Here is a 26,814-nt window from a genome sequence, read left to right as displayed (position 1 = left end):
GCTCCTCAGTAGATAAGAGTAAAGCATGAGAGGAAGAGACTCTTTATCAAAATAGACAGAGCACTGTCCCGTGAGCCGACCAAGCAGTTTCTGGCATTGGACATTTTGCGATATGCCTGGCTACTGCATTGCTGAAATAAACACAGAAGACATCAGTGTTTTAAGTGGTACTGTGTTCATAGCATGATTGTGAAATGTAAAATAAGCACCTGCTGTTGTTGTTACAATTTTGCATTTTTCTTGGCTATAGATATAATGATGTGTTTTTTCCCAAGGTGGTCCAAGAGGAAATCCCGATTCCTTCGAGTTTTGTGAAGCTGAGTTATCTCAGCAGTCGAACACCAGGGTACAAAACTTTGCTGCGCATTATTCTGACACACACAACCATCCCTTCTGGAATGGCAAAAGTCCATCTGATAGTTGCTGTTGAAGGACGTCTGCTTCAGAAATGGTTTCCTGCTGCAGCCAATTTGGTATACACGTTTGCCTGGAATAAGACAGATATATATGGACAGAAGGTTTCTGGCCTGGCTGAGGCGATGGGTATGTAGAATCACCTTGGTGTAAGCAGAATTGCTCACACACATCAAGCCAGGAAAATACAGCTTATAAATTCTGTTGCACTTGCATTCTTTTAAATCAAATGTCTCTAGCTAAAATGACTCGTATGATTTCCTAAGAACATTTATTTTCTTGTTCTTTCAATGTCATCTTTCTAATTTAATCAATTTGAAAATCCCCTTTTCCCTCGGAGAACGGTTATGTACTAACGGCATTATATTCAGCTGTCTTTGTTTTTGAATGTTACTTTGAATATGACCTTTGGTGTGTCACTGTTTCTGTCATTTTTTGGCTGTGACATTTAAAATGTCATTTCCACTTAGGGTTTACAAAATTATAACTTTTAGTCATCCTTTCTTACTACATTTCACATCCCCAACAGTTAAAACTTCTTGATTTGTTGTTTAAAGATGTTTATACAAAAATCATCACGTTTCATAGGCTTTCTTTAACAAGCAGCACAGACAGGTATTGTGAGAATTGTTAGAGAAGTGCAATTACAATTTCAGCCAGACATTTTTTTTCATTAATTTCATGATTTGTTTTTTAAAAGGCTTACTATTTTTTTAGTTGAATTTGGGGTTATGTTGTTTGATGGACTAATCTTATAGATACTTTCCATTATGATTATTTTACCTTACCAAGAAAGCTAAGTATTGTGAATAAGCCCTATTCACTTCCTTAGCAGTTTTGGTTTTGCTTTTTAAGTCAGAGGAGTTACAGCAAGCAGCATTGGCAGGATCAGGCTATAAGACAAGAAAAGCAAGGGCTACCTGGAGCCATCTACCTTCCCAAGGAACATGCTTCATTCTGTATATGAAAATGCTGTTCTGAGGGGCAGCCAGAAGCTCACTTCAGGATCTGCTGTGTCGTCCATACAGGCAGCGTGCCTGCAGCTTGGCCTGTGCAAAGCCAAATGGTGCCATCCAGGCTATGCAAGCCCTGCAACTCCCAGAGCACCAGTGCAGGACTCTGCTATCATCTGCTCCCAGCCACGTCTGTGAGGCAGCTGCGTGGAGAGGCGATGGGAGAGAGGAGCATTCTAGCCCTTTCCTAGTCATCTCTGTTTAGAGGATGATGCAGACATAGCCACTGGTGTCCACAAAGGGTTATGAGACCAAAATATGGAGTATGATTTACATCACATCGTGCACATTTAAATACATCAGAAAACAAGGAGCTGCTTCGAGGGCTGTGGTTCTACAGTCTACTTCAGCAGATACGACTGCAGGCTGCTGCCAGAAGGGACATTCCCATGTTCTCTCCTTACCTCTGGGCCACCGCTCACATTTACTTGACCATTAAATGAGCCGGAACAAAATCAGGAACAAAATTTAGCTGAAAATTGAAGGAACCAGATAAATTTTCAACTTCACCATTTTCCTGATCTGCTATGAATGCTAGTGCAGAAGCACAGGTCTTCTCATTCCAGCCATAGGTCACACATTACATTGGCCTAAAGTGATCAAAACTCCACCCTTAGTGCAAGGTCTCCTGAATTGCTGCATCATCTGTTATACCTGCATCTGATCTAACACAGCTGGGTCACACCTTCAGAAGGTGGACAACTTTTCAAAGGGGTCAGTCAGGTTCAGAGAGGGCTCTGGAGCGGCGAGGAGCCAGAGTACCCTTTTCAGCCTGTCTCAAGTAACCTCCTTGTTAGGGGACAAGTCTAGCCCCAGCCCATTACAAAAACAGACTCCTGCCAGTGTTTCGCAGTGAGGGAGGATATTGAATAGGTTGTTGGCTTCACTTACACATATTTGTGCAAATCCAGAAATTACAAAAAATTCCAGTGTGCCCTTCGGCACTCCCATGGGTGATCAGGCGGGGCCTGATGGGTCATGGGTGCCTCCTGGGGCTTTCGTCAGCATGGCTACACATGCCCTGTATTTGGAGTCTGTTACTGCACTTTGTCACTGATGTTTTTGAAGGAACAGCTGAGTATGCCTTCTCCCTCTGCATCGTTTGAGAGTCTTCTGATGATCGTGAAGTCCAGTACATATCTGGACTTTAAAACAATTTAAGTCAAATATATAAATCTTATAAAATGATACTGTAGTTACAGATTCCCAAATTAGAAATAGATGAGCACAATATGTTTAAATATGAATAAAGCTTACACAGTAGTGCTGGATAACAACTTCTAAATTATTTAATTGGTTCTTAATTTTTTTTCTTTTCCTTAAAGTTTAGGTTAATCATGCTTCTTTTAAAATAGAATCTTTATATTTTAAATGCCTTGTTAGCATGCTTTGTTAGACTCCATAAAGCTTTATTTAATTTGACACAGTGTAGTACTCGGGGACCTTTATCTGCATCCATTATATGAATTTTTGTCAAAATAATTTCCTCTGCCAGTAGATTACCAATATTTAATAATGCATTCTGTTCAGTTTTCATTTTAATTAAATTAAATTGCAGAAAGTTGAAGTCCTGGACTCAGGAATTTAACCATCTGCATTTGATTTTATAAATACTATAAACATCTCTATTTTTCTTCAGGCTTATTGACAGCAATGATCACATAACCGGTTACAGAAAAGAAGACTTTCTGACCATATTTCCACACCTAAGTGGTTCTGCCTGAAGTTGTTGGAGAGATGTTTGCTGGTGTTTGTCTAGTCCCCAAGTCCCTTACAAGAGGCCATTTTCTCATCTCAGAGTAACAACTGAGATTTAAAAAAAAAAAAATCACATGGATGCTGACACACAAAACCTCGGTGGTAAAGTCCCCTTGTAATTTAACATAGGAAAAGGAAGGATTTCAGTAGAAACCTCAATAAACGTTCCTGTATAACTCCATGCACACTCAGTCTTACTCCTGCAAGCCCTTGCATGCCACACAGCAGCGTGAAGTGGTGTGCAAGGACCGAGCCTTCAGGGTGTGAATATAAACCAGCTCTCAGTCATCTTAGGTCTTCTCTGTTTATTACTTGTTACTTTGGCTGAGTTCATTATAGTCATTGTTCACAGAAGTACAAATATTTCAGAAAAGCTTGCAGTAGAGGTTACTATCTTGTTTCACTGTGTCTTTTATTTCTTAGCTGTATTTTGGCAACAGCCCTTAAAACTGTGATATGCTGGAACTACCAACATTCTTCTAAATAGTTCATCCTTCTAAATAGTTGTATGAAAAGAACAGATTTTTGGTACAGATTATTTAAGATTAATTAAGATGATTTAAGTAAATCTTTTGAAATCCATTTTCATACTGCAGAGTGTACTTGCTGGCTGTTAGTGTCCAGAAATAGTTACTACAGTTCTCCTTCATGCAGTGAAATGTCAGTCACCTCAAAAATGAGCTGTAAATTAATTTGACCAGAAACTAGTGCCCCACAATGAGGGTGAGATGGTCGTTTCACTTACAAAATTACTACTTTTTGCAAAACCTGACAGTATCAAAATACTTATTTTGCAAGTGGGTCTGCAGTCACTTGGTTGACTTTATAATTGTTACGCTTTGCCTTGATTACTTTGCATGCAGAACAATTGATAGGACATTTTCATGGGTGGCACATCAGTACCTCCAATTAGATGGTTCAGGAGACCCTGCTTTAAGGTCACACAGATAGTCCTTTTTGGAGCGTAGACATCTTTCATAACTATGTGTAATTATATATAGTAACATGGTTGTAGACACACATGAAGCAAGTGTGTGTCCATGCTTCTCACTGATGAGAAGGAACAAAAAGGCAGGTATGTACAGTAACTATGAGAGCAGGGAACTTCCAAGAAAGGGAATGATAAACCTCTAGAGGGTATTGGGCAGGTCAGAAATATCCACTATAGGCAGGGAACAGCAGTCACTTTACAGTGTTAGCTACAGTCCCAGTGAATGGCCCAGAATTGAACGTGTTAAGTGTGTGAATGGAGTAAAGATGCTAACGTGTAGGTGGCAAGTGTGAGGAAAAATCTGCCCTTTATCTTCTCTCAGCATTAATGCCTAGAAAATAGCATGTTTGGTTACTGAACCTTGACAGCTCATCCCAGCACAGGATGTGGCTCTTCTGGAAGAAGTTCTGTGTCCACAATTGAGCACTCTGCCCAGGGAGTTACTCAGAAGCATTGCTGATATTAGTCATGACAGCTCCTGTAGCAGAAATATTGGACAGAATGGCTGCTGGACCCTCAGACTGTAACCTGTAATGTTTGAAACATACAGTATTTACAGTACTGAAAGGGGATGTGATTTTTACAAGTCAGAGTTTAGCTTCAAAAAAAGGTTCTTTCTGCTAAAATGATGAAGCAGCTCTAAGCAAAGCTGCAGTAAGCAACAGCTTTTAGTTTGCCACAAAACATTTATCTTACAAATACAAATGCTCCTTGCTATCACTGGTCAAATTATTTTGATTGCATCCAGTAATGGAATTTAGATAATATTAAAACTATTTATGATTCAAGTAAAATCTACCTAAAGCTGCTACATAGAAAAAGTGAGAAGAAAACATTGAAAACATCAGAAAACTCTGGTTTTTTAAATATTTTTTTTTTATTTTGTATCTTAAAATATTTGTAAAGACATTTTTATTTTGGAAAGGCTGAACTATCTCCTGGATACAATTAAAACTATTTCCTAAATAAAATTTTGTGATTTGGTGTCAACATTCTTCCTTTATGAATGAGTTGCACTGAAATCTAAAAAGCGTTAACTAGAGGAGGTAAATAACTTTTAAAAAGGAAAAAAAAAAAAAAAAGTGTATATTAGAGATACAAAAATTAAATTTTGAAGATTTTTTTTGTTTGTTTTACTGAGGTACTAGTGACCAGTTTGAGGGCCCCCAAAAGCCACCAACTTAGGGAAATTCAAGATTTTCAGCAGGTATTTTGCCCACCTGTAAAGGGGAGTGCATATCCTGTGCAAGCTTGTTAAGATAACTGTATAATTCTAGAAATTTTCAGCTTGGCAAGCCATTTCTGCCAAACTGCAGTTTTTACAATTAACAAACAAATTAAAGCCAGTATGTTTTAACATGGAGTTTTTTTCTATTTAAGCTGTTATTCAGGTAATTAGCAGAAATGCAATAAACAATCAAGTTGGGAGTCTCTGGAGGAGATTTATACTCTTAAGAAATCCATAACTGATACAAAAGAAAATTTTTCTGCTTTGAAACAGTAGTAACTATAGCTGTAGTAACATACTAATCTCTTAAAACCCTTTTAAAAAAAAAAAAAAAAAAACATTCAACAACAGCAATCAGGCAGAGGAAAATTAGTGGCATCATTACTTGACAGATGAATATCAAAACCTGGAATTAAAAATTACCCAGTAGTTCACAGAGGAAAAGGTAGACTGATAGATCTTTATTTGTTTACAGTGTCGGTGGGATATGAATATGAAACATGTCCTGATTTTATTCTGTGGGAGAAGAGAACAGTAATCCTTCAAGGCTTTGAAATGGATGCTTCAAATCTGGGAGGCTGGTCTATAAACAAACACCATGTATTAAATCCACAAAGTGGTAAGTCCTTCCTTTATTAACTGGCCACGCAGAAGAAGAATACAAATTTTAAAGGAATTAATTGTTCAGATTTTAAGCGTTACACTTCCTAATGTTGTAATCCTCTTTGGATGTGCACCCTCATTTATTGAGAACTGAACTGTAAATGCCATCTGAAAAGATATTTTTAATGTTCTGACTCCCAGGTATTAAACATTAATATCACTAACTCTTGCAATTGCCAGAACATTGTGGTCATTCGGATGGGAAAAGGGCATACTAATTTAGGTTTGTTCTCACACTGCTGGTATAGAAGTACCGCATTTTAGGTCAGTTTATAGTGTGTTATGTTCTCAGTGAAATGTCTACGCCCCTAATTCATCCTGTGACTACCACTGGTTAGTAGCATCACAGCGCCAAGGAGACAAACCATGCTGAGGGAGAGGTAGCACTTCTGAAACCACACTCCAATATGATATGCAGAAGGTTTTTGTGGCTGCCTGCTCTGTGGCGAAGCACAGAAAGTTACTCTTCAGGACAAGCAATCCAGCACCTTTTGAAGCATTAGAAAAAAAAAAAAAAACACAAAACAAAACATAAATGTTTTTGGTGTCATAACACTAACAGTGCATAGAGATTCTTCAAGCATGGAGACTTGAATCTGTTTTTTCATTGCTTTTATTTTATTCCTGGGGAGTTTTCTTTTCCTTCTTTAATATCTGTAGGAACTAGATGGATTAAATTATTAAAAATATATTTGTAAATAAATTATTGTAAGGAGAAAAAAAATACAGTTTTGCCAAAAACCAGATATCTCACTGTCCAGGGGAAGAGAGTATTGGATTTGGTAAAGTATTGGATTCAGTAAAGTTCTCTCAATTTGCTCCAGCTGAGAGTCTGTCCACTAAAATCTATTTCCATCTGCAAACTTCTGTTAATGAAGATTCATGCACAAAAGTATGGCTGTCAGGTTTTTACAAGTTCTGTGGTTGAATGCTCAGCTACAGTATAAATATTCTAAATACAAAAGGTCAGATTTAGTTTGTAAATTATCTGGATTTCTGTTTTGATTTAAAATAGTTTGACATTTTAAACGGTGGTTCTTTCATACCCTGTCTTATTGGTTTGTATAGATTGTCTCTTTTAAATGCCAGCTATTGACATTTAACACAAAGAGAAATCTGACCTCAGTCAGCTCAGCCCCCAACTGTGAGCCCTATAGTCTACTCCTTAGTGCCAATTTACCACTTGCATAGTTTAATTTCAAGACTAAATTGCTGGTAGTAACTCCAATTTATATGACTGTCTGCTAACTGCAACGGTTCCTACTATAATTCACTCCATAGGCACTAACATGTTCTGAGATTTTGTAAAGTGTGCAATTATAATCTGAGCGGGGCTAAATCATTGCTTTCCTGAGCATGGGGTATGTGGTGACAAATTGCTTCCTGGCCACGTCCCAGCTGTGTGGCTGAAAAGGCCAGAGAGCCCTGCCCTGCCAGCCACAAGCTGCCTCCTCTGAAATCATCCAGGCTGTGCCTGCTACCCCAGCCCGATAACAAGGATGGGGATCGTGCAGCTTCTTATACCTGCTCCTCCTTTGCATGTTCTCACTGTGCTGGGCATGACCAAAGCTGATGTCAGGGAAGCTGCTAAACATCTTTATCCATTACTTACAGAAACACAATCTGGGCATAAGCACGTCTGACTTGAAATCAGTGGGTCTCTTCTGATTGCAGTTTCCACATGAGGGCATCTCCACTGATGGCAACAAAGCCCAGCCAGAGCTTGGTGATGTCTCAGATGTTCCTCATGGATATAACGGGCTTTGAGCATGCACACCTGGCACATGTATAGGAACTAGAAAAGCAGTTAGGAGCAGAAAAACAAGGACTATAACATAGCTAGTGCACACCTAACAGAGCAGCCTGTAGGTTTGTATTAAAGCCACAAAACCAAATCATGAACTGTGTCCAAAAGGACAAAAATAACGAGTTGCTTCTGGTCTAGAAACTAGGGAACTGCTCTTCCATTTCAGATATGTAAAATGTACTTTAAATAAGGACAAGAATATGACTCAAACTTAGAATTATATATTTCAGACTTATCTCCATGCTACCATGAATGAAATGAAAAGCATGACTAGCCTTCCCGAGTATGAATATATGAAGATTTTTCACTTTTAATTAAAGCATTCCCTCTGTATGTATGAAAAGCTGGTCTTTTTAGAAGCATGAAACTTGCATCTGTTTTTGAAACACTGTCACTGGATTAACTACAGAAATAGCATTGGAATATAACATAAATGTCTTTCTAAAAATTCTCTATTGCAAATTACAATTTTGTTTTCAAACTAAAACTAGGAGCACTTTGGTTAGTTAGCTAGTCCTGAAGAGCTTATATCTAACTTCAGTCACTAAGCCTTGTCTTCCAGCAGGTCTGCTGCTGGGCACATTTCTACTCAGGGTAGATATGCTTAACTCTCCCCCCCAATAAAGGCTTATTCATTTTAGAGATGTTAAAAAATAAACAAAGTACAACAGAAAAGTTGTAAAAATAAATAGATGCAATTTTACAGAATTGCACTTCATGGCACAGTCTAAGCTGTGGAGGTACAAGTATTGACATGCAGAAACCATAGCAAGTAAAAGTGTGGTTTATTGCCAGATGTATCTTTTAAAAAAGAAAGAAAACAAAAGAAGTCTGATTCCAGCAGCATAGATGTGAATAACATATATTGTTCCAATGTGGCTGTCACTGGAAACTCACGCTCTTTCAATGCAGACAGTTTTGCATCAGTGTGACTGCTAGGTTAACAAAGGATCACATCCTCTCCTCAGCTATACTAAACTGTTCTTTTCCCGCTGTGTTTTTCCCTTCTAGTTTAGAGGTTTGATCACTTCCAGTTCGTGACATGATTAGAGTTTAATGTTTTCTAACTCAAAGGTTTTGGTCAGTTTGGAAGATCTTCAGGGCATTTCTCACAATCAGGAAGAGAACATATACCATAAATACTAGTTCCTGTATAGAGTCCTGTTAAAGACACCTATATCTCATGAATACAAATGAATGTGCTATTAGCCGATTTTTCAGAGTATTCTTTGAATTAGATTTTTCTTCTGATGGGCAAGTGTATTGATTCTATTTTTATTTATCTGGGGGAAGGAAGAGTAATTTTACAGAGACTTTATGCTTTAAAGTAATTTCGGCCCCCGTGCAACACAGCGCTGTCTAAAATTAAAGCAGCAGCTCAAAAGCCTGAAATTAAGCACATGCTTACATTTATTGACAGTAAAACATATTCTCCAGAGCCCTAATTATTTACTGGCATTTGTATGAAGCAGTTGAAAGATTACCTTTACATTGTTAATTTCAGACAAAGGGCAGCATCTTCGTTTAGTAGTATTTTTATCCAGTGCATAAGGGAAGATATTGCCATTAATTTTACTGGCGTATTTCCAGGATTATTTTTTTTAAGCTAATATTCAAACAAATACATGTATTCTGTCCTCTGTTGTTCAGAAATATTTTTTTTAAAATATATTTCCCTTCAAAATAACTATGGCCACACTCAGTAATTTCCGAGGAGAATTTTAGCTTCAGATTTACCTAAAAGGCACAAAAAAAACAGTTTATCAAAATTTGGTAGAGATGGTACATCTAAATACATTTGCTATACTTCGGGAAAACTTGGACGTTTCTTGACACGTACTTCCTGCAGTATCTAGTTCCCAGTGTAAGAGTCCTCCAGAAAGTACATTGTGTTTGTTCCTTTAATCATGACACTTTTCTGATGAAGGACTGGGCTTTCCAATGGAAATAAGAGATTTTGGACATGGTCTAAAAGACGACCTAACTTCCATTTAGAATTAGCCAAAATCTTTCATTTTAAAGTTACTACTTAACTGTATTACCACACTGTTATTTAAAATAAACACTACAGCCATCCGCTTGAGAAAATACATCTTCGTACTGGTTCTGGTATCACCAACCTAGTAACTGGGGAGACTTTCAACAACATATTCTGCAGAGCGGTGCTAAAATACTGACACACTGGAAAGTTGTTTGAAACTTTATGGCAGAATTTAATATATTCTGGATGGTAAGACATTCACTTGTGCCTCAGAATTACTCCTTGACTCTTCACTTGGCTTTGCTGCACTTGGCACCATTTTTATATACCATGAAGGACTAGCATTTAAATTTGAATATTGATTTTGTACTGCCACTCAGTGCTCTTTTGTGAAAAATGCATAGCAGTCCTGCTATTAATCTCCTTTAATTAAATATTCAAACTGCCTAAGAAATTCCTCTGCTACCTAATAAAAATTTATGAATAAAATGAATATTAAAGTAGCAATCCCCAAGAAATCGGATAGCACAGCAATTAACAGACAATTTGTTAGAGCATTAACCAACCATGAGTTCTGCTCATGATGTTGGCTTTTAAAATAGCCACTAACCACTAATCGACAAAATGGTGATGGTGAAGCTTGGGACTGAGCAAAATTGGAAGAGATTAGCAGAACCCTGTGACAGTCTTTAAGAGACTCAATGTTTATTGCTGGTTTGGTAGTATCGTTTTCTAGAGGTCTGCATAATTCAAAACTGCAGAACAGTTTAAATGCTATACATTCGCCTTTTTTTGTCTCTGTTTTCTTCCCCCACTCCCCTTAGGAATTGTACACAAAGGGAATGGTGAAAACATGTTCATTTCCCAGCAGCCACCAGTGATCTCAACCGTGATGGGCAACGGACACCAGAGAAGTGTCTCTTGCTCCAACTGCAACGGTCTTGCACTCAACAGCAAACTCTTTGCCCCGGTTGCTCTTGCTTCTGGGCCTGATGGTAGCGTGTATATTGGTGACTTCAATTTTGTCAGACGGATCTTCCCCTCTGGAAACTCAATTGGCATATTAGAATTAAGGTAAAAAAAATAATTAGCTTTCTCTCACTAAGGTTCATTATCCTGGCTGTGATAGGCCTACAAAAACTATGGCAAGCCTTTTTTCCCTTGGGACTTAAAACAGCAGCCACATTTAGTTGCCTTGTGGGCATATGTCTCATCAGCTGTCAAACTCATCAGAAAACTTATGCTTAACATCATCAGTTAAAAAGAGCACCTTAACTGGCCTTTAAAAGAGGTTTTGTGTAATGAATTTCTACAAAGTACAAAATTAATGGAGCTAATTTTTCTTCCTGTGAGGTTTTTCATACATTTTCTCATAAAGTTAAAATATTCCATGAGGCATATTTTTGAAGAAAACACCATAATTTAGTAGCAGATATGCAGAGTATCATGTTAAGTCACAGCACTGGGGCTGAAGATAACCTTACCGTGTTTAAAATTAATACAATTGTTCCTCTTCTGTAACAGAGGATGTGACTGAGTTTAAGCAGACAAGAGCAAACCTGGCATTGCAGTCTGACGTGTCACAGGCTGGGCCTGTGCTGCCAGTAACGACTCCACTGTAATTATGACTCCAGCTTCCCGTTCCCTTTCGGAGGCAGAGAGGGAAGCAGGAAAGATTTTGACACTGATACTCTACGTTTCTCTTACTTAACAGCCATGAATCTCCACCTAGCTAATGTTGCTACTGATGTTGTGTGCTGATTGTTCAGAATTAACTTGACAATGTGCAGGCAGTGGAAAGGAAGCAGTTTGAGAGGAAGAAATAATACTGAGTAATGGGATAAACAATGTTTTGTTACTGCAGTACGGCTCTGCAAGCAGTCAGGCAAAGAATACAGTTTTGTGGAGGACTAACGCTTCTTGTCTTTCTTTTTTTTTAAACCTGAACTGACCTCTCTTCCTAGGAATAGAGACACAAGACACAGGTAAGTAAAACGCAGTAACAGTAGTGTATGAACCATGATCAGAGAAAGTCTTACAAAAGTCCTTTTAGAAGTCTGGATGTAGAGAAACACTCTGAATGTAATAAATACAAATGTTAATCAAATTCACCTTTGTTTGCAGTAAAGTAGGTTTGATTTGTTCCCTTTGAAGGAATGAAGTCTCCCTCTAAAAATCAGTTTGCTGATCACCAAGCAGAGATGGAAAGGTTTAAGCCCAAAAGCTGGGAATGCATTTCATAGCTGTCATAGTCATTTCACATGGTGTTTAATGATCATAGATATAGCCAGCCAAGGAAACTGGAATTTCCGCCACAAAGAAGTAATAAAAAAGGCTTCAGAGTCACACAAGAGGCTGGCAGTTCTAAGATACTACGAACTTTAAAATCTTCCACAGTTAGAGGGTGCACAACAGACCCCAGAACTGAGGATGCTGTCACAGCTCAGTCCTTGCTTCACCAGCTAAAGCAAAACCAAGCAGCTTCCCCCCTTTCCAGTTAGCATTTTGGCATTGCAATGTAGGGATTGCTTTAAAAGAATGAGTGTTGCACATTAGGCTTCTGCGATAGACAGTGAGGGAGTTGGTTGTGACAATCCAGCTGCAGAAAGGGTATTGCACACTAGAGAGATAGCAAGGCACTCTTTATCCTTAGAAACAAACTTCTTAGCAATGGGGTAAATACACCAGCACTAGAACAACCCAAGTATGTATATGGCATAGTAGGAAGCTGAGTGTGGCCTGAATGTGTGTTTGCAGGATGACAGAACTGCTTGGAATTACCCACTTTAGCCACAAGAATGCTATTTGAATACTATAGATTATTTGCCAGTTTACTTACAGATGATGTCACATCTCGTATTTTGCAATGAAAACTTAAAAAGAAAGAGTCATTCCTAGTTCATAAGGTTCTATTTTTTAACTGAAGGACTGTTCCCATTTGCTTTAAATAGACCAGCATCTTTTTTTGTAAACTAAAGAAGCAAACTGAACTTATTTACTCTGTAATGCATCCAGAACATGAATCAGGTTTTAAATTCAGGGGTCACTAGTACTAATTTCTTGAAATGAGCTTAAATCTTAATTAAATCAAGTTGTGACAATATTCAGGTACCCCAGCCCTATTAATTACAATAATAATTGCCTCTGTCAGATTCTGTCCAAGTGAATCTGTGAAAAATAGTAAGAAATCACTTGAAGTTAATGTAGTCTTTGAGGTTACGGGGGAGTTCTCAGCAGTCCTGCTGTATGCCATTCTCTTGAGGCTGTAGAGGCCAAAGTCATGGTGGAAATTTCTAGGATGCTCAAAGAAACACGTGGAAGCAACAACTAAATGGTGTCAGAGGCTCGTGACAGTCAAGCAGGAAAAGGCTTCAAAATCCAGTTTCTCAACACAACTTTTAGTCTCCAAAAGAGCAGGGAAGAAGGGTTCTTTTCACTAGAACAAAGAAAATACTGTATAAAAGGGGATAGAGTTTGGAGATCAATAAACAGAGAAGGCCATCGATATTTTTGACTGCTTAAAAACAACTTATCCCATTTGGTTTCCTTGTCATCAAGATTTTAACAAGAAATAACAAAGTTGTTTAATAACTGGTAAAAATGGAAACTAGACTTTGAGGGGAAAATTTTGCTACAGGATAGTAATAACTTGTTCTAGAAAGAGTAATTGTAAATCCTAGTCTACTTGATGAAGTTTTTAGTAGGCTAATTTAAATAAACTAAGATTTAGATTTCATTGCAAACTTCTGCAAAGATAGCAAGTATTTTATTTTGTTCCATTTTTTACTCATACTCTTTAAAAATTTAAACATTTCCATATGCAAGACTTTAAGCGTGAACATCAAGAGTTTTCTAACAGCCAGTCTATTAAATGTAATGACAAGGATGACAGAAAATCTGTCTACAAGGAGAGTATATAATGACCCCTGGTTCTCTGCAGTTTCTGCATGATGAACAATGTTTATTTAACATCTAAAATTCTCCTTACAACTTTTTCCACATAAGTATTTTAATAAAAAGCTATCTTTTGGCTGGCCAGTCTTCTTTGAGCCCACTCTAGAGAACACAAATGATTTTTAATGTTTTCAACAAACAAAATTTTGTAATACTGCTGACACATAATTCAGCATTAATTTCTTTTAGCTCATCCTCTTACTTATCTTTCATCATACCATTGTTCTCTCATTCCCTGGACAGAATTTCACATCTGTTCCCCAACTGTGGCAATAGCTCTTTCCCTGTATTTCCCCTCTGTCTTTTATAGACGTTCGTGACTAAGGTCACCTTTCAGCTAGTCTAGCTTGTGGCCCAAGTCCTCAGAGATGCTGAGTAGTTTGTCCCCTTTTGGATAGGGAATAAGAACTGAGAAAAATAGGCCCAAGCTCTATCACATATATCATGGTACAGCATTAGCCTTATCACTTATAAATAGAAATGAGATTTAAGCTGATCATCTGTTAGAAGTTTATTAGCAATATCTAGACTACTCCGTAGACTGCTAAAATAAATATTGGTAAGTAATTTTTACATTGTTTTGCAACATTGCTTAGTAAGGTAGAACTGTCTAATAGGTGATTAACAAAGCTTAGTATCTGCCTCAGCCAAGCAAAAACTTTAAAAAATATATATATACATATATATATAAAGAGGCTACATCAACCTGAAATTGAGTCAGTAAAATAAGTCAGTATCATCCCAGACATTAAATATCTGTCCTGGAGCCTTTGCCAGTTCTTCAGCTCTGTTTTATCTAGATTCCTCCTTTCCTGGTTTATTGTGGCACAAAAACCCAGCCCTACAGAAGGAGCTGTACACCAAGCGTTGTCAAACCCACCACAAACAGAACTGACAAAGCCGAGAGGAGTAACTCGTTTTCTAACTTTGTTGCAACAACCTTAAGATTTAGTTAATTGTACCAATGGTAATAAAATGCCTGTGTGACAAAACAAACAAACAAAAAGATTAATTTGGCAATCTTTTTAATCTATAGAAGTCTCGCATAGAGTTACAGGGGATGCAGGAACATCAGTGTTTAGCCCAGCCACCTGTCAGAGATCTCCTCCTTCCCCCAGAGAAACACGGCAGTGATAAAAATACTGTCCGAGCACCTAAACACTCTGCCAGGCATTGGCCACCACTCTCCCTGCACCTATCTCCCACCATTTCAGTAACCGACTGTGTGATTTAAAGGATCTACACCTGTCTGGATTTTTATTTTATAATCAGGACTACACTGCAGTCTCACCAGGCTCAGGACACCAGTGCCATGTGCTTAGACAATTTCCTCAAACTGGAAATTAACTTTGCACTGAAAAAGAAACAAAAAGTCTTACTGGTTAATAAGATGCAGCCCAGTTCTCTGATTAGAATTTATGATCCTCACCATTTAATTAACATATGTAAATATTTTTTTAAAATAACATTTTATAATCTCAATAAGGCACCTTCAGTGCATGAATTATGGTGCATTAATTCATGCCTAGTTGCACTGACAGTACTTGGCCTTCTGCCTTGCTCCTTACAATACAGTCAGCATGAATTAAGGCACCATATTTCACACCTTCCTATTTCCTAAGGTTTAGAAACAGGTAAAAATAACCAAGAGTGGGTATTTGTGCCCATGCAGAACAGTCTGTGATTCACCTTGCTGCAACTCCTATGTTTGTTGTCAGTATCAAGAGTATTAGGACCTATCAGGTACAGAAAACTGAGTTTGCTTTTGATAGTATTAATTATAATTAAGCTGAAATCACTCCAGTGAGCTTTATAGTGGGCAGCTTGGTACTGATGGACAGACTGACTCCACCAATACCACTCTCTGCATAAACTTGCTGATACTACAGCCAGTATTAGTTCCTTCCTTTTCAGAAGTGGTGCTTACATGAGATACATGAAAGCTGGTCTCACTTATGCTTCTGTCATCTCCAAATCACTGAACAGACATCTTCAGATAAGTAGAATACAGTTGTTATGCTGCCAATAAGAGAGATTAAAAGGAAAAACATTTTAATGCTGATGCTCTTCTCTTCTGTTTTAGTACAAGTCCTGCACATAAATATTACTTGGCCGTTGATCCAGTGTCAGAATCCCTTTACTTGTCAGATACCAACACCAGAAAAGTCTACAAAGCAAAATCTCTCATAGAAACAAAGGATCTGGCCAAAAATGCAGACGTGGTGGCAGGAACAGGTGATCAGTGCCTTCCATTTGACCAGAGTCACTGTGGAGATGGCGGAAAGGCATCCGAAGCCTCTCTCAACAGTCCAAGAGGTAAGAAAAGAGCCTATCTGAAGTACTTGGTGTTGGTCATCTGTCATTTCCTACAGTTATTTAAAAACTCAGATGCAACTAAATGTACAAAAAGGGGTCTGAGGTGATGATTTAACCAACTATAAGCAAGCCAAATCATTCCATAAAGCTCACTCACATTTTTAATACAAGCAGTACTTTATGAGGGAGTAGCATGAGCAGCTAGTTCCAGCTAGCTTCCTCTGAAATAGTCTTCCCTGGTGTGGCAGCACTCCTCTTTTATTACCTTTCAATTGCAAGGTGGCAGCATTTAATTACATTTAACTTTTAAGCAAATAATATGGTTGCAAGGTCCATTTTTTTTTTTTACATTTTATGCATTCATGTGATTCTTGTAATGTTAATGAAGCTTACTCATTAAATCAGGGCTGTTCAAAGCAGACAGCCAGCAAAACCAAGTTTGTCTGGAACTCTAGTTTGTCCTTCCTTGTTACATGCACTTTGCAAAATATGAGCATCTCACCTGCCGCATGTGAAATCAGCATTTTGCTGCAGCCTTCCTGTCTGAGTACATCCTGTATTGTCACAGGCAAAATACCTGTGAAGCCTTGAATCCCCACCAGCGCCACAATTAATCCCCTTGCAGTGTGCATTAGAACTGTGATAAAGTCTCCGGATTTTGTGTTCTAAAGCAGCTGATCACCCTCAACTCCCACTGAAATCCCCAGAACAAAGGGTAACAGCAGCTCCCGTGGCAGAGCCCCGAGTGGGCTTGTAGCATGCTTCCCCTGTAGCACACCACTCCCTCCTAATGACTAGCTCTAAGGAAGGGGTTTGATTATTTTCCGTGAGCTAATAAAGGAAGGCTGTATATCAGTAGGAAATTAGAATGTATATGCAGGCAGAAGCATCTCCAAGACAAGCAAATAATCCCATTTTAAGGCTTAGCAAGAGACACATTGTAATTATAGAGTGACTTTAACATGCCTTTAATGATAGAAGGTAAGTGTGAGGTAAGTACAAATAAATGTTGATCTTCAGGCAGCTAATTAATGTAATGAATCAATTCTAAAAATAGAAAACAAACGGTTTCAGATCCTTTAGCAGGAAAATGATTGAAGTTTTATCGCTGATTACAATTGTTTCTATCTAATTACAATACAATTAGTTGTTTCATCTTATTTTCTTATTGGGGAAGTATGTTGGTGAAAATTTGCAATATGCCATTTACTTTAAAAAAACCTATGCATAGCTGTCTTCCTTAATAGAAGGTTCTAATCAAAGAAATTAAGAGGAATAAAAGTACAATTCATGACTTCTGGAGCAGCCAGCAAATATTGACTGTTAGCAGACAATGGCTTGTACACTGTCAAATTCAGGTAGTGGCTCCCAACTGCTTTTGATTTATGCATCTACTCTAAATTACATCAGTTTGAAATTGTTGGGTTTGTTACATTTCAGATTTTAATCTCAAGGAACTATGGACTGCCACGTGCTCTTTTTGTACAGGTCCTAGCAAAACACAGCATCAACCTGCAGTCACCAGCACAGTATGAACAGTTAGCTGTGTGTTGTCACAGTGGCCTTCTAACCCTTGTTTTCCTCTGAACCATAAGAGGTTGAATAACCTTGGGAAGTAGTGGGAAGTACTTGCCTGGTACCCACAGATCTATTATTTATTAAGAAACCTACAAGTCTCACAAACTTAAATACAGTTTGAGAAATTCTTTTGGATTACTTATTTTGCTTGTTCTTGGAATAATTGTCAGGTCAGATGATGTCTCATTTCTACTGAAACAACATTCAAGCAGTGTACACAAATATTTTTTCTAGGAGTCAGGAAACTGACAAAAATGTGAGTCCACAGATGCTCCAGCATCTTATCCATGTTTAAGAATACTTGAACACAAAGCAACACAATGTTATGTAGTATTTGATCACAGAAATAAATTAATTGCTTTTAATTTCTCACCTCGGATTTTTACAGTGCAGAAATAGGTACCTGATAATGCAGATAGAAATTGCCAATGAATTATTAAATATAATCACTTTCATTACTTAATGACCAGACAAAATTAGCATTTATTTTTTAGGATGATATAGAAAAATTCTTAGCTTTTTTTTTTTCCCCATTTGCCTTCTTATTTTTGTCCTGAGTATTCCTTTTTTTCCTGATATAAATGAAAAATAAATTTGCCTCTTACTTGGTAGAAAGGTAATATTTGAGAAAACTCCATTAGAACTCCATCTGTCCTTGGTAAGTTATAGCTCAAATGTTGTATTCTCATTTTTGCTACTGGCTGCTTGGGACTTCAAATAAGGGCTTATCTATCTGAGTCTGTTTATCCATTTGCAAAGTTGATAAGAACTACCTACTGTGTAACACTTGTGAAACTTAATCCTGTTTGGTAACGTCCTCAGAAGTATATTAGTAAGTAGAAATTCAAATCCTCATTTACTTTTCTGAATAAAAGTTGCTTCAAATGCTGTTTTAACTTTTTTAAACTCATCACGATTTTTGTACTTCAGTGGGCATGGAGGTAGATTTTGTAGAGTCCTAGATTATTATTATGATTTGAGTCTTTCATCAACTTTTACTTCTCATTACCTTTATTTGGCAAGACTGCCTTTGCCTAGTGACCAGGAATTAAATGCCAGACAGGAAAACATCATGATGTCACACTAATTATGACTTGATGCGCTTTCCACAACTTTTATTTTACAGATAACAAACACATGTAGCTTTGTGCAGTCTGTGCCCACATCTCTGTGAAGGACTAGAGACGGGGCTTAGTGAACATTAATCTTGCACTATTGTATGTTGAGCTGACTTTGAAAGATGCTTTTAAACATGCATGGGTGATGTAGTTGAAATTTGAACTTCAATATATTATTTTTACTGCAACTTTCTTTAATTCTGTAGAGATCTCAGACTAATGAGTCATGTAATAGATGACCAAGTACTTAAGCAGAATGTGAAATGATACAAGGTGGGGACATAAAATAAGATCTGTGACAAGCTGAACACATTTATTACACAAGAAGATATGGAAAATGAAGAAGTAACTACACAAGATATTAATCATTGACTGAATTCCAATCACTTGAACTTTACCAAGTAACAGATTTTAATTTTGCAGTGGGGAATTCTATTTGGTGGGTTTGGGGATTTTTTGATAAAAAAAATATTTATGGCACATCCAGTCACAACACTATCATTTAAACAATCTGGATTAGTATTTATAAAAAGGGACTAAGGGATAGTGTCCTGATTTTAACTAGATTAATCACTGAGTATCACAGCAGTAAGCAGCACTAAAATTAATAGAAATACCTGGGAGTGTTCTGTTTAGCACGGCAAAGCCAATGCCTGGATCAAAGGCATTAAACACTTACCTACCCTGCCCTTCTGAAATCAGTGGGCTTTAGGCATGTCAATAGATTTGACTTTCCAAGCTTAATTGACAGAGGCGGTGAGAGGCTGAGACAAATCAAGTTGCCACATTTGCTGAACTACAGTGTCTCCCAGTCAGTATACTAAGAGAAGTGTCTTAGCTTAACATCTGATTTCAATTACCTTGCTCAGCTTGGAGCACTCACACAGGACAGCTGTGGTGGAAACCCAAACTAAGTAACTTTTGTGAAAACAGTAAGTCCTTCCTAAGCGTCAAAAGTGATTTACAACACTTGGAAGCCCAGGCACTAAATCCAAAGATTTAAGCATCTAAGGTCCTGTAGTGTCTACTTTTTGACTCCCAGGTCCAGACCAGACTCTAGAACTAGAAGACAGAAGCACATACTCGCTGTGCAAGCTATGTGTACAGTCAATGCTACAAGAAATTAAAAACTGCGCACTGAGTACAGCATACTTGAATGCAGTGACCTCACAGAAATCACCAGGGAAATGTAGAAGGTTGGAGTAAGTTCTAAATCCCGTGCATAAAAATACTTTAAACATAGCTGTAGCAAAGAACCTTTTTCACTCAGACCCATAGCCATGAACTAGCAACACAAATTAAAACTTAAATTAAAAATCAGTTCTGCAGTGTAATTTTATTAATTTTGCTTGAAATTACTAAGGAAATACAACTAAAAAGCATCATGGTTTTGAAAATGTTCACCCCTGTAGTTTACATCCTGAAATAATCAGTCTTGTTGCTCTCCATCTGTAGCAATACTTTCTAAAGCAAATAAAGCTACAAGAACAACTGCTCAGATTAAACCTTTACATCTGTCAAATTACAGTAGCCTGCTTAGGACCTGCTCCTGCACAGCTATAAGATTCCCATTACTCTCAGTAGGATGCCCACCAATATAGCCTTAATAATAATATATAATAATATATAATAATATAGTCTTTTGTGAAAACAAAGACCCCCTTGTCACAGGTAATGATCAATACTATTTGTTCTGCTATTCTGTAAATTCCTAAGATCTTTTCAACCCTTCCATACAATTCAAAAAAGAAAATAAAATGGGATGAGATGTTTCATTAGCAATATATAAAGTAAGAAGTAGACAAACCAAGGTTATTTGCAGCTCTGGTTCATTGTCATGTATGCATCATAGAACCAGCAAAAGATTCATCTTATGCCAATTCTGATTCAGCAAAATTTAGTCTTTATTTTTCTCTTCAGTAGTCTTAGCTATGTATGATTTCAGAAGTCTGGGAATCTTGTAAAACATTTAAGGTAAACTTTTTGGACAGGAAGTTCTTCCTAATTTTCATCCAGCCTTCATCTGAATGCATGTGTTACTTATTTGTCTGCTAACCGCTGTCAGCGGTAAGTATGACCCCGGTCATCGTGTCTCTGGTAACAGGACATTTTCATGCACAGTCAGTAGTTAAAAATGCTGTTTGCTCCAACTTACTGTTAGCCATCTAAAGAGAACAACACACAGTTGTATAAGTGCAAGCACTGAAGTCGTGTTCCAGCTGACACAAATCTATTGAATATTTTGCCACTAGTACTGAAACAGTAATGAAGTAAAGATGACAAAGATCACAAAACACCAGACTGCAAATCACTTGAATCATATTTTGAGCAGTGTATTATGGTAACCTATAAATAACTAATTGCATAAAATCACTTTAGTAGTTTCTAGATGGTAGCTTTAATTAAAAGCACTGGAGACATTTAGAAGTTTAGAAATGGATGGCATGTAATTTGCCCTTTTACCAACCATAAAATGGTAATTAACCAATTTGATTCACTTCTTCCTATTAAAAGTTTTATGAGAATCGCAAGTTCCTTCTAAATACAGTTTTTCTTCAGCAGAAGGTGGCATTCTCTTTTATCAGTCCTCACCAGTAGTTTTAGATGTTTTTACTAATTCTTCAGAAGTTTAATTAGAAGTTTTCAATATTAAGTGCTCACTGGCAAAGTTTTTAGCTGAGCAAAAAGTGTGAAGTAGATTTTCCACAAGTGGACAACATACAGCTCTAGCTGCTGTTTAGTGATGTCCTGTGTTCAAACAGGATTTCCCATTCTAAGAGTGGGAACAGGATTTGTTCCCACTCTTACAATGCAAGTGCAGGCTATGATGGAAGGGGGGAAAGAAAAATAAATATCTTAATGGGTAATTTGCTGTATTACTTTTTTCAGCACTATAAGCTTAGCTCCATTAACATTGAAATGCCAAAATTTCTAGACTGAAAGATCGTATGTATAATAATCATATGTATTTTTAATTTATACCCATGAGAACTACACAAAAAAAATGATCAGTTTGCTTTCAAAGTGTTATTTGCGTTTGTAATTGTGTATGTATGTGCACTAAGGCAGATCTGTCAAGGAAAATAACCCTTTAAGCAAAATCACTTCTGAGAGCGTATAACAGGAGAGGTTAGTCAGCCTTCTGTGTTTATCATGGTTCTACCCAGCCCCTCTACTAAGTACTGTTTTGTGCAGAAAAAGTCATAAAGAGCAAAACTTTTTCTGCAGTATTTCGAGTGATGATACTTAGTAGCTACATGTGATCATAGTAGCAGCAGTTCATTTTTAATGTTAGTTAACAGAATTTAAATGCTACTGATTAAAAGATGTCTAAGTGTTATAAATATTGTTCTGAGATGTCTGCACATAAATCTACTGGAGATGGATGTAAGAGCTACTGTTTTACATTCAGGTACAAAATCTAGTCCTATATAAGACAGTCCCAGTGACTGAACATGACCAAAAGCAGTTCTTCAGTACAAGCATGTTACTCAGAAAAAGAGATTGTGCTCAGCCCTGAGTCAAAGAACAAGACTAAATCCTTGCACAAGTTTATGTTGCTCATATTCAGACATCAGTGTTTAATGAGGAATCTCATATCCAGACAATCTCAGTCTATCATTTGTGCATAGGTCACGTTTGTGCCCAAAGGGAGTGTCAGTTGGGCATACGTTTTAGTTCCTTAAAAAATACAGAATCAGACTAAGAGCCTAATACAAACTACAGCTCATTGTCTGTATGAAGATGTCTAAAAACTACCTTTTTTACTTGCTTGCAGAGTGCACAGTGTCCTACTTGCACTCAGTGCAATTCGCTACACAGCACGTGCATGTTTCCTCTCTGAGTTCCTCAGTGTTTAAAGCACAATTGAAGTGCTGCATGTGATTTGATTCTGCATTACACTGTACGTCAGAAAAGGATTAAAAATAAGCTCTTGGAGTACAGATTATGTGAAACATCATGCAAGATGTGATGGAAGCATTAATGAATCCAACTCTAATAACTAATGAATTGGGACACTTTAGCCACATATCTGTATTTTGTTTTCCAATGGATACCTTATATAAGGTATTTGTCAACAAGACTTAAATGCATAAAATATTTCAAATGGATAAAATCATGTTGGCTGAGTATATGGAAGTAAGCACTGGAAACATTAGTTCATTGTTGACCATATATACTCTGGTACTTGAAGAAACTGACTGATTAGGAATTTATTATCTTTAGCACTAAACACTGAAGACATGGGCTTGTTTATGCCATCACACTGACATAGGTGCTTCCCTCGCAGATAGATTGCCTTTCTGCAATAGCTGGAGAGCAAAATCTGCTCTATTAACAGTAGACAGTCTTTGGTTTTCTTATGTAGTCAATGTTTGAAATCCATTCAGCAACACAGCTGAGTAGCTTTATTTCATTGCAGCATAATTTTTGATTTTTATATAATGGATGGTTTACAGCCAACACAGCCATCTGTTCACAGGGAAATTGCGTAAAGCAGAAGATGCACTTGCCCTAGTGATAGATCCTGGCCCTGTGTCATCCATAGCATGGATCCAATCCAGGGCTGCACTGCCCAGGTGAGAAGCATAGCTCCTTGCTTACCATGCAGCACCACCCCTCTGCAAAGAAGACTAAATTCCCAACCACATCAGGTTTCTCATTTGAGCCTGTGAACCACACTGGAAGGCAAATAAAATCCCACCTAATACTGCTCCATGATGCAATATCAGTAAGATTAAAAACACCCCCAGCAATCACTGCTGCATGCACACCATCACAGTCAAATACAGTGGACCTTGCTCCTCACACCTTCCCTGCACAGCAGTCCAGTGTGGTTTTTGTTTGTTTTTTTTTTCTAAAAAGGAGTCTTGAAGAGACTCTCAAGAAAAGAGGAACAGGCTGGAACCGAGAAGACTTTTGTCTCCAACCTTTACACATCCCTGAAGAAAAAATGCTAGAACAATTTCCTAGCAGCTTTTCCATTTACTAGTAATCCCTTAGCATGCTTCAGCTTTACAGCATAAAGCTGATCAGAGCAGGACAGATCCCAGGAACACCTCAGCATCCCACCTGTTCTGCAGCCCCAAACTGTGGTAGCAGATTCAACACAGCCCTTCTCATTTTCTAATGAGAAAATTTATGCATGTACAAACTAAACCGCAAATAGTGACTGGGGCCTTTGGGAACTATTTTGTCATAAAAACCTCTGCAGACCTCTAGATGCACCACAGAAGGTTCAGTCCTTTCAGTGCGGTGTGCTTTGTTGGCTTCTGCTGTGTACATTCCCTCAGAATAACATTTAGAAAAAGCTCATCAGATTTATATATTAATTGTATATATGGTATTAATAACCAGGCTGGTTTTATTTTAGCTTCAGTTGGGGTTTTAGGGTTGATGTTTTAGCAGCTCAGTTGTATCAAAAGAGATTCTGCAGTTCGCTTAGCACACCTAGTTTTTGTTTCTGAGGAGGCAGCCAGCCCTCAGCTCCAGCCCCACAGGCACTCCTAATTCTGGCCTTCTGTGTGCACAGGCCTCTTCATTGCAAAGTCTCTTTAGCATACGTGAGGGACAGACAGAGGTGCCATCCCTTCCCAAAAACTGGAACACACAGATCACACCACCACCACCAAAACCAACCCATTTTCTTCTCAGATGCACACTTTACCTCGGTTCACCTTCAGCCTTTTCAGATTTATAATTGGGCTTCTCATAAGCAGACAATAGCCATGAGCCTACCAGTCATTCTCTGGTTTCCAAAAGAACCATTGCTCTCTAATTAAAGAGTAAGGATCCTGTGAGGGAGCCAGTACCAAGGAGACATTCCCTCTGAGCTCACAGGTCAGTAGGGAGTCAGGCTTTAAGATGTCTGCTCTTCCTTTAGCCTTTCTATAACTGCCCAGATTTCCCCCCAGGTGATTTCAATCCCCCAGGTGACATCTGTCCTGGAGAATTGGACATTTCGGTGATCAGCAGTTTCACATAACGAAGGGATGTAGCCTAACACTGTACCCTGCAGCACTTCATTAGTCCATTGGCATTTTTTGTACTGGATAGAGAGGGTGATAGGATGGTGAATACCCCTCTTCTAACAGCAGTTCACAGCCAGATGAATGCACTGAATTGACAATTTAAAAGAATCAATTTTAACTACCAACACTGTGCTGATAGCTTGAAAGCTAATCGTAGTAGGAGCACTAGATGCTGAAGTTAACTGCTGTGGCCTTTGGATTTTTTTGTGATGATACCCTCAGACCTTTACAAGGTGCCTAAACATCACCTGTGGTGAAGAGGCACCTCTGAGTGGTGGGGGATGTGATGGCAGGGTGTCCCTCTGCGAGGCCTTCACTACCTCCCTCCCAGCCAGAGTAAGGGATGGAAACCCTCCAGCAGAGGAGGTCAGCCTGCTTCAGCAGAGGGGAGAGTCGAGCCCTCACTAAGTTGGCTATGACAGAAAAACTGGTGTGGACATTATTCCTGCTTTCTGTTAGAAAATAAGTGGTCACAGACAATTTGTCTTGGGACGCTGCCCATGGATGTTAACACTGTAAGAGAAAGTGTTACGCTCAAATGTGTACATAACTCAGGCTCAGTCCCCAGGCATTTCCAAGTGCCAGGTACAGATTTATTTAGGGGCCTGGGGAGACTGTCCCCCCTTCTCCCAGCCTCATGGGAGATGCATGTTCCCCATCAGGGCTGCCTGGTCCTGCCCCTGTCCCCCAGACTGCTTACTCTCCCTTGCCCTCAGGTACAACTGCTCCTATATGTTTAAAGAAATTAATTTGAGTATAAGGAAATGGATCTGGAAGGCGAGGGAATTCAGCTTGGGTTTTCTTTTCTTTTTTAATGGTGTGTGGAATTGCTGTATGAGATCCTAAACTGGTGTGCAGACAAGTGTTTTGTAAACTCAGAGTACATGCAGCCTTCAGCTGTGCTAAATGCAAGGGACAAAAATCAAGAACCATATAAGCCACTGTCCAAACCATCTGTTCAAGTCCTCTGCCTTTCATTTCTGTGTAGCAGAACATAAATGCATTATTAAAATAGCTTGGCTGTGCACGGCAGCTGCTATAATTGCAAAGTTATGCAACTTTAAATGGGAAATTATGAAGTAGTTTAAAGCAAGAAATTGAATGGTTTTGGTGGAAAGGATTTCACTAACATGAATAGAAGTGCTTTTCTAGCTGTATTTTCAACATTTCAGGGGAAAAAGGTCTTACTTACAGTTCATGCAATATAGAAGAGGCTAACAAAATAAATGTTGGGAAGAACTGGGGAGAAAGTGTTAGACTGGGACAGAACAACGCTGGGCGTGAGTTGTGACATGGCTGTACCAGACTCTGCTGGTGGAAGACGGCAACCTCTCCGTTCCTCAGTTTCCCCACTGAGATACAGAGGACCGTGACCTTTCCTTTGCATGGCCCTCACATCTGTTTCAGGGTCCATCTCTCCTTTACAGTGCAGCGCAGTGGCGATAGAGCTATTGTAGATCCCGGAGTGGGAGAACTGCACCAGCTCCTGCTGAAGCCCACCATTGTCATGAGGCTGGTTCCAGTCCATGACTGTTGTCTTGAGTAACACTGCACTGCAATACATTCTGCAGCACAGGTATTCCTTCTGCCTGCTAAACAGAACCTGGTTTGCACCATTTGTATGTATAGCCTGTATCACAGCAAATGTCTCTCACTTTCCATGGGTGCTTCTTCCTTGCTCAGACACTCTGATAATTCAGACAGTATAGTAATAAAAAAAATTCTCCTCTGCATAAAAATTAAGGAAGTGAAAATTAAGAAAAATCAACTGTAAGAGAAGTTTTTAGAAAAGAGAGTCTTGTCCCACTTAGTGATGGACATGAAATAAAGTTATTGAGGAGCCTGATTTTATGTATATAGAATTACATTACAAACAAAGCCTCTGCTCTTCTGTTCTGTTTCTTCTTCATGCCTTCTCTCTTTCTCTGTAAGTCAAAGACACTCTGATACATAAATCTTGC

At 38.3% G+C, this 26,814-nt stretch overlaps 1 protein-coding gene across 4 annotated transcripts in view; it reads left to right on the top strand.

Moving 5' to 3' along the window:
• The window catches only part of TENM1 (teneurin transmembrane protein 1), a 346,951-nt gene that overhangs the window by 270,725 nt on the left and 49,412 nt on the right, over positions 1 to 26,814 (top strand). For all 4 annotated transcript variants that reach the window (XM_074915503.1, XM_074915501.1, XM_074915502.1 and 1 more), the window contains 5 exons: positions 276 to 543; positions 5,880 to 6,023; positions 10,680 to 10,929; positions 11,820 to 11,840; positions 15,893 to 16,125. In XM_074915503.1, coding sequence (XP_074771604.1) covers positions 276 to 543; positions 5,880 to 6,023; positions 10,680 to 10,929; positions 11,820 to 11,840; positions 15,893 to 16,125 — 916 coding nt within the window. The remainder of the gene's footprint in view (positions 1 to 275; positions 544 to 5,879; positions 6,024 to 10,679; positions 10,930 to 11,819; positions 11,841 to 15,892; positions 16,126 to 26,814) is intronic.

Source organism: Athene noctua, chromosome 11, assembly GCF_965140245.1.
Source record: "Athene noctua chromosome 11, bAthNoc1.hap1.1, whole genome shotgun sequence".
NCBI lineage: Eukaryota > Metazoa > Chordata > Aves > Strigiformes > Strigidae > Athene > Athene noctua.
This window is presented reverse-complemented; position numbering and strand designations above follow the sequence as displayed.